The sequence below is a fragment of the Anomaloglossus baeobatrachus genome, chromosome 12 (genome assembly GCF_048569485.1).
Source record: "Anomaloglossus baeobatrachus isolate aAnoBae1 chromosome 12, aAnoBae1.hap1, whole genome shotgun sequence".
Taxonomy (NCBI): domain Eukaryota; kingdom Metazoa; phylum Chordata; class Amphibia; order Anura; family Aromobatidae; genus Anomaloglossus; species Anomaloglossus baeobatrachus.
The window spans coordinates 118,847,641-118,855,963 of NC_134364.1; the positions used below are offsets into that span (position 1 = coordinate 118,847,641).

General features: G+C 57.6%; 1 protein-coding gene across 1 annotated transcript; it reads left to right on the top strand.

The window, feature by feature from the left end:
• Nucleotides 1-1,779: 1,779 nt before the first annotated feature.
• RPUSD2 (RNA pseudouridine synthase domain containing 2) lies at nucleotides 1,780-7,920 on the top strand. The gene is made up of 3 exons (XM_075331198.1): nucleotides 1,780-2,237; nucleotides 6,079-6,375; nucleotides 7,153-7,920. Exons 1-3 carry the CDS (start codon nucleotides 1,800-1,802, stop codon nucleotides 7,882-7,884), a joined length of 1,467 nt encoding a protein of 488 aa, XP_075187313.1. The 5' UTR covers nucleotides 1,780-1,799; the 3' UTR covers nucleotides 7,885-7,920.
• The last annotated feature ends 403 nt before the right edge of the window (nucleotides 7,921-8,323 follow it).

Sequence of the window (8,323 nt, forward strand, 5' to 3'; positions counted from 1 at the left end):
TAGGAACACTGCTGACATATAGGGAGACTGAAATATAAGGACACTGTCATATAGGAACACTGCTGACATAGGGTCACTACTGACATATAGGGACACTGTCATATACTCATATACTGACACAGGTTAACTATAGGGACACTGACACATAGGGTCACTGCTGATATATAGGGACACCACTAACATATAGGGACACTGCTGACATATATGGACACTGTCATATAGAGACACTGATGACATATAGGGACACTGGTAATATATAGGGACACTGGTGACACATAGGAACACTGGTGACACATAGGAACACAGCTGACATAAAGGGACACTGGTGACACATGGGGACACTGGTGACATATAGGGACACTGTTGACACATAGGGACACTGTAACATATAGGGACACTGGTAATATATAGGGACACTGTAACATATAGGGACACTGTAACATATAGGGACACTGGTAACACATAGGGAGTTAGGGACACTGGTAACATATAGGGACACGTAATATATAGGGACACTGGTAATATATAGGGACACTGGTAACACATAGGGAGTTAGGGACACTGGTAACATATAGGGACACTGGTAATATATAGGGACACTGGTAATATATAGGGACACTGGTAACATATAGGGACACTGGCATATATAGGGACACTGGCATATATAGGGACACTGGTAATATATAGGGACACTGGCATATATAGGGACACTGGTAATATATAGGGACACTGGCATATATAGGGACACTGGTAATATATAGGGACACTGGTAACATATAGGGACACTGGCATATATAGGGACACTGGTAATATATAGGGACACTGGTAATATATAGGGACACTGGTAACATATAGGGACACTGGTAATATATAGGGACACTGGCATATATAGGGACACTGGTAACATATAGGGACACTGGCATATATAGGGACACTGGTAATATATAGGGACACTGGTAACACATAGGGAGTTAGGGACACTGGTAACATATAGGGACACTGGTAATATATAGGGACACTGGTAATATATAGGGACACTGGTAACATATAGGGACACTGGTAATATATAGGGACACTGGCATATATAGGGACACTGGTAATATATAGGGACACTGGCATATATAGGGACACTGGTAATATATAGGGACACTGGCATATATAGGGACACTGGTAATATATAGGGACACTGGCATATATAGGGACACTGGTAATATATAGGGACACTGGTAACATATAGGGACACTGGCATATATAGGGACACTGGTAATATATAGGGACACTGGCATATATAGGGACACTGGTAATATATAGGGACACTGGTAACATATAGGGACACTGGCATATATAGGGACACTGGTAATATATAGGGACACTGGTAATATATAGGGACACTGGTAACATATAGGGACACTGGTAATATATAGGGACACTGGCATATATAGGGACACTGGTAATATATAGGGACACTGGTAACATATAGGGACACTGGCATATATAGGGACACTGGTAATATATAGGGACACTGGTAACATATAGGGACACTGGTAATATATAGGGACACTGGCATATATAGGGACACTGGTAACATATAGGGACACTGGCATATATAGGGACACTGGTAATATATAGGGACACTGGTAATATATAGGGACACTGACATATAGGACACTGGTAATATATAGGGACACTGACATATAGGACACTGGTGACACACTGTCGGGCCCACGCCTCTGTCTCTTGGGTGTGTATATCACGTGTGACGTCATCAGTCGGCGCCTCCCGGTCGCGCACCACGTGGTATGGTCAGTGTGTGGCGCCGGCTCTCGGGCGGCCGCACAGTTCGGGCTGTTCTCTCCTGTGGTATGTCACTAAAGAGAAAAGAGCCGGAGGACGAGACCGAGAGCGGCAGTGACCGACGGAGGAAGAGGGCGCCCCGCGCAGATGGCGGGGAAGCTCGTTATGTGCCGCCGCCCAGCAAGCGCAGGGCCGGGGTCAGCTTCGGGCACGAGCACTTCTCGGAGACGGAATCGTACATTGAGAACGGGCTCCGTAAAGTGCGTCCTTATTTCTTCGACTTCGAGACCTACTGCAAAGGCCGCTGGGTGGGGAGGACCCTGCTGCAGGTGTTCGAGGCCGAGTTCCGCTCAGAGCCGCTGGAGTACTACAAGCTGGCGGCCCGGGCCGGGAGGCTGCGGCTCAACCGGGACCCGGTCACCGACCTGAGCCTGGTGCTGAAGGTGAGGAGCTGTGCTGGGAATGGTTCCAGAGAGTGGGTCCAGGGGGGAGGGGGGTAGGGCGGGCCGGAGAGGCACACAGGGGGAGCCGGAGGGGGACATGCAGGAGAGGGACACAGGGGGAGCTGGAGGGGGACACTGGGGGAGCCGAGGGGGACAGGCAGGAGAGGGACACAGGGGGAGCTGGAGGGGGACACTGGGGGAGCCGAGGGGGACAGGCAGGAGAGGGACACGGGGGAGCCGAGGGGGACAGGCAGGAGAGGGACACAGGGGGAGCTGGAGGGGGACACTGGGGGAGCCGAGGGGGACAGGCAGGAGAGGGACACAGGGGGAGCCAAGGGGGACAGGCAGGAGAGGGACACGGGGGAGCCGAGGGGGACAGGCAGGAGAGGGACACAGGGGGAGCTGGAGGGGGACACTGGGGGAGCCGAGGGGGACAGGCAGGAGAGGGACACAGGGGGAGCCAAGGGGGACAGGCAGGAGAGGGACACGGGGGAGCCGAGGGGGACAGGCAGGAGAGGGACACAGGGGGAGCTGGAGGGGGACACTGGGGGAGCCGAGGGGGACAGGCAGGAGAGGGACACAGGGGGAGCCAAGGGGGACAGGCAGGAGAGGGACACGGGGGAGCCGAGGGGGACAGGCAGGAGAGGGACACTGGGGGAGCCGAGGGGGACAGGCAGGAGAGGGACACTGGGGGAGCCGAGGGGGACAGGCAGGAGAGGGACACTGGGGGAGCCGAGGGGGACAGGCAGGAGAGGGACACCTGGGAGCCGAGGGGGACAGGCAGGAGAGGGACACAGGGGGAGCCGAGGGGGACAGGCAGGAGAGGGACACAGGGGGAGCTGGAGGGGGACACTGGGGGAGCCGAGGGGGACAGGCAGGAGAGGGACACAGGGGGAGCCGGAGGGAGACAGGCAGGAGAGGGACACAGGGGGAGCTGGAGGGGGACACTGGGGGAGCCGAGGGGGACAGACAGGAGAGGGACACAGGGGGAGCTGGAGGGGGGACACTGGGGGAGCCGAGGGGGACAGGCAGGAGAGGGACACTGGGGGAGCCGAGGGGGACAGGCAGGAGAGGGACACTGGGGGAGCCGAGGGGGACAGGCAGGAGAGGGACACTGGGGGAGCCGAGGGGGACAGGCAGGAGAGGGACACTGGGGGAGCCGAGGGGGACAGGCAGGAGAGGGACACTGGGGGAGCCGAGGGGGACAGGCAGGAGAGGGACACTGGGGGAGCCGAGGGGGACAGGCAGGAGAGGGACACTGGGGGAGCCGAGGGGGACAGGCAGGAGAGGGACACTGGGGGAGCCGAGGGGGACAGGCAGGAGAGGGACACTGGGGGAGCCGAGGGGGACAGGCAGGAGAGGGACACTGGGGGAGCCGAGGGGGACAGGCAGGAGAGGGACACTGGGGGAGCCGAGGGGGACAGGCAGGAGAGGGACACTGGGGGAGCCGAGGGGGACAGGCAGGAGAGGGACACGGGGGAGCCGAGGGGGACAGGCAGGAGAGGGACACGGGGGAGCCGAGGGGGACAGGCAGGAGAGGGACACAGGGGGAGCCGAGGGGGACAGGCAGGAGAGGGACACAGGGGGAGCTGGAGGGGGACACTGGGGGAGCCGAGGGGGACACTGGGGGAGCCGAGGGGGACAGGCAGGAGAGGGACACTGGGGGAGCCGAGGGGGACAGGCAGGAGAGGGACACGGGGGAGCCGAGGGGGACAGGCAGGAGAGGGACACAGGGGGAGCCGAGGGGGACAGGCAGGAGAGGGACACAGGGGGAGCTGGAGGGGGACACTGGGGGAGCCGAGGGGGACACTGGGGGAGCCGAGGGGGACAGGCAGGAGAGGGACACAGGGGGAGCCAAGGGGGACAGGCAGGAGAGGGACACAGGGGGAGCCAAGGGGGACAGGCAGGAGAGGGACACAGGGGGAGCTGGAGGGGGACACTGGGGGAGCCGAGGGGGACACTGGGGGAGCCGAGGGGGACAGGCAGGAGAGGGACACTGGGGGAGCCGAGGGGGACAGGCAGGAGAGGGACACGGGGGAGCCGAGGGGGACAGGCAGGAGAGGGACACAGGGGGAGCCGAGGGGGACAGGCAGGAGAGGGACACAGGGGGAGCTGGAGGGGGACACTGGGGGAGCCGAGGGGGACACTGGGGGAGCCGAGGGGGACAGGCAGGAGAGGGACACAGGGGGAGCCAAGGGGGACAGGCAGGAGAGGGACACAGGGGGAGCCAAGGGGGACAGGCAGGAGAGGGACACGGGGGAGCCGAGGGGGACAGGCAGGAGAGGGACACAGGGGGAGCTGGAGGGGGACACTGGGGGAGCCGAGGGGGACAGACAGGAGAGGGACACAGGGGGAGCTGGAGGGGGACACTGGGGGAGCCGAGGGGGACAGACAGGAGAGGGACACAGGGGGAGCTGGAGGGGGACACTGGGGGAGCTGAGGGGGACAGGCAGGAGAGGGACACTGGGGGAGCCGAGGGGGACAGGCAGGAGAGGGACACTGGGGGAGCCGAGGGGGACAGGCAGGAGAGGGACACTGGGGGAGCCGAGGGGGACAGGCAGGAGAGGGACACGGGGGAGCCGAGGGGGACAGGCAGGAGAGGGACACAGGGGGAGCCGAGGGGGACAGGCAGGAGAGGGACACAGGGGGAGCTGAGGGGGACACAGGGGGAGCCGAGGGGGACAGGCAGGAGAGGGACACTGGGGGGAGCCGAGGGGGACAGGCAGGAGAGGGACACAGGGGGAGCTGAGGGGGACACAGGGGGAGCCGAGGGGGACAGGCAGGAGAGGGACACGGGGAGCCGAGGGGGACAGGCAGGAGAGGGACACAGGGGGAGCCGAGGGTGACAGGCAGGAGAGGGACACAGGGGGAGCCGAGGGGGACAGGCAGGAGAGGGACACAGGGGGAGCCGAGGGGGACAGGCAGGAGAGGGACACAGGGGGAGCCGAGGGGGACAGGCAGGAGAGGGACACAGGGGGAGCCGAGGGGGACAGGCAGGAGAGGGACACTGGGGGAGCCGAGTGGGACAGGCAGGAGAGGGACACGGGGGGAGCCGAGGGGGACAGGCAGGAGAGGGACACGGGGGGAGCCGAGGGGGACAGGCAGGAGAGGGACACGGGGGGAGCCGAGGGGGACAGGCAGGAGAGGGACAATGGGGGAGCCGAGGGGGACAGGCAGGAGAGGGACAAGGGGGGAGCCGAGGGGGACAGGCAGGAGAGGGACAAGGGGGGAGCCGAGGGGGACAGGCAGGAGAGGGACAAGGGGGGAGCCGAGGGGGACAGGCAGGAGAGGGACAAGGGGGGAGCCGAGGGGGACAGGCAGGAGAGGGACAAGGGGGGAGCCGAGGGGGACAGGCAGGAGAGGGACAAGGGGGGAGCCGAGGGGGACAGGCAGGAGAGGGACAAGGGGGGAGCCGAGGGGGACAGGCAGGAGAGGGACAAGGGGGGAGCTGAAGCTGAGGGGGACAGGCAGGAGAGGGACAACGGGGGAGCCGAGGGAGAGAAACAAGGGGGGAGCCGAGGGGGACAGGCAGGAGTGGGACACGGGGGAGCTGAGGGGGACAGGCAGGAGAGGGACACAGGGGAGCTGAGGGGGACAGGCAGGAGAGGGACAACGGGGGAGCTGAGAGGTGCACAGGGGAGCTGAGGGGGGTAGGCAAGAGAAGGGCACAGGGTCATACTGATTGTATGGGGTCCTAATCTATATAATGATTGTAGGGAGTCCGCTGTGACCACTAAAGGTGCAGTAGGTGTGACTGTTAGGGGGTCCTAGTCTATGCAGTGATTGTATGGGGTCCGTTGTGACTACAGCAGTAATATTTCCAACTCTTCTCTGCTCATAGGACAATGACTTCCTGAAGAACAGGGTGCACCGTCACGAGCCTCCTGTGACCGCACAGCCCCTGCACATCCTGGCCGAGACCGAAGACCTTGTGGTTGTGGATAAACCTTCGTCTCTGCCGGTCCATCCCTGCGGTCGCTTCAGACACAACACCGTGCTCTTTATTTTGGGGAAAGAGCATAATATGACAGAACTTCACACCATCCACCGCTTGGATCGCTTAACCTCCGGCGTGCTCATGTTTGCCAAGACCCCTGAAGTGTCAAAGAAGATGGCGGAACTAGTGCGGGAGAGGAAGGTGAGCTGCGAGAGATGTGTGCATCTCCATACATTGCATGATGCCCCATGCAGCATGTCTACCTAGCGACTTATAAATCCCATACAGCAAGGGGTCCAATTATCCCTACTGTACTGACCACGTACCGCACGTTAGGTGGTTTCACTCATAAATTACGGGCACTTTAAAAAAAAAAATATATATATATATATATATATATATATATATATATATATATATATATATATATATATATATATATATATAAAACCCGTTCTCAGGAAGCAATATCTGCTCCATCTGGAATTCAGGCTGTGATTGGCTGCAGCGGTCAGAATACAAGGAATACAAGAGCGCATCATCTGGTGATTCTTGGATGGTTCACTCTTCTAGTCACCTGACTGCTGCAGCCAATCATATGTTTCAGCAGTTGTATGATCTCCTGATGCCTACCTGCCCCTGTATGGAGTGGGCTCACCCTGCTCCATACTCAACTGGTGGCGGCTATTTTCTGCTGTGATTTGGAGCTGGCTCTGATCCTTGGTGAATAGCAATCATGGCATCTAAGTAGTCAGGAAGGCTTAATCACACCCACTAGGTCCCTGCAACCCTTACATTTCTATGTACACCTTTTGAAGGCCAGCTCAGGGATGTGGTCTCTGCTGCCCTATACCTTTTTTAATTTCTGGCTAAAGAGTTCAAGCTCAGAGACAAAAGGACTTGGATATTTTTTTTTCTTAAAGTTTAAATACGTAAAAAATAATCACTAAACATTTTTTTTTTCTTTTTAATACACAGATAGAAAAGGAGTACGTGTGTCGAGTCTGTGGGGAGTTTCCGGAAGAAACCGTGACCTGCGAGGAGCCCATTTTGGTTGTGTCTTATAAGATCGGTGTCTGCCGTGTGGATCCCAAAGGCAAACCCTCCAAAACCGTCTTCCAGAGACTTAGCTACAATGGGAAATCGAGTGTTGTGAAGTGTTTCCCTTACACGGGGCGCACGCACCAAATCCGAGTCCACTTACAATATCTGGGGTATCCCATAGTCAACGACCAAATCTACAATACAGAAGCCTGGGGTCCGAACCGCGGCAAAAAGGGCGAGGTCAACATGACGAACGATGAACTCTTGCGGACCCTGGTAGAGGAACATAAATCTAAGCAAAGTCTGGATATCTTGGATGTCGCAGAAGACTATCTACTTCTGAAAAGCGGGCAGTGCGGAGACATACCCCCTCTAACACCGGCCACGCCACATACCGCGGAGACGGACGGAGCGAGCGCCCATCCAGATAAAGGAGCCTCATGTGATCAAGAGGAGGACGCTGTTCCAGATACCGCTGCTGCCGAAACTGAGGGGAAGGGACCACAAGTAGTGGACCCCCTCTGTGGAGAATGTAAGATCACAAGGTCGGACCCCGCTCCTAAAGAGCTGATCATGTATCTTCATGCTTTGCGCTACAAGGGGGACGATTTTGACTATTCTACTCAATGGCCCGAATGGGCACAAGACCACTGGACTGAAGACTGAACCGTCACTGGAAATAAAGGAATCTGATCTATTTTATTTTGTTGTCTCTAAGCTTTTATTCGTCACAGGTTTTGCATTTTTGGAAACCTCCAGATTCATCGCTGCAGTTTAAAAAACAAACTGTGCTTTACTCACCCTTCCCAGGTGCGACACTTAGAATCCTCTGCTGCTCTCGATGTCTGTAATTGTCATCGAGTGCCACCAGCGCTGCAAACAGTCATAGGAGTGGTGGAGGAAACTCCGCGCTGGACCTGGGGAGGGGGAATGAAGATCAGAATTTTAATAAAACTGCAGAAGAAAAGAGTATTTGTCAGAAAACCTCTTTACTGCTTCTGTAAACCAAAAATAAAGCGTCGTCAGAATGTGTGTGTATCGCTATACACTGCTCAGAAGCCATGAGAGATTTGGAAAGAGTAGAAAGTGTTCCAGTCATAGCAGA

Bases quoted from the DNA above. Each gene is read 5' to 3' on its own strand.
- RPUSD2 (XM_075331198.1), top strand. From the start codon at position 1,800: ATGGTCAGTGTGTGGCGCCGGCTCTCGGGCGGCCGCACAGTTCGGGCT. The intron at 2,238-6,078 runs GTGAGGAGCTGT...CTCTGCTCATAG, and splicing joins ACCTGAGCCTGGTGCTGAAG to GACAATGACTTCCTGAAGAA. The intron at 6,376-7,152 runs GTGAGCTGCGAG...TTTAATACACAG, and splicing joins AACTAGTGCGGGAGAGGAAG to ATAGAAAAGGAGTACGTGTG.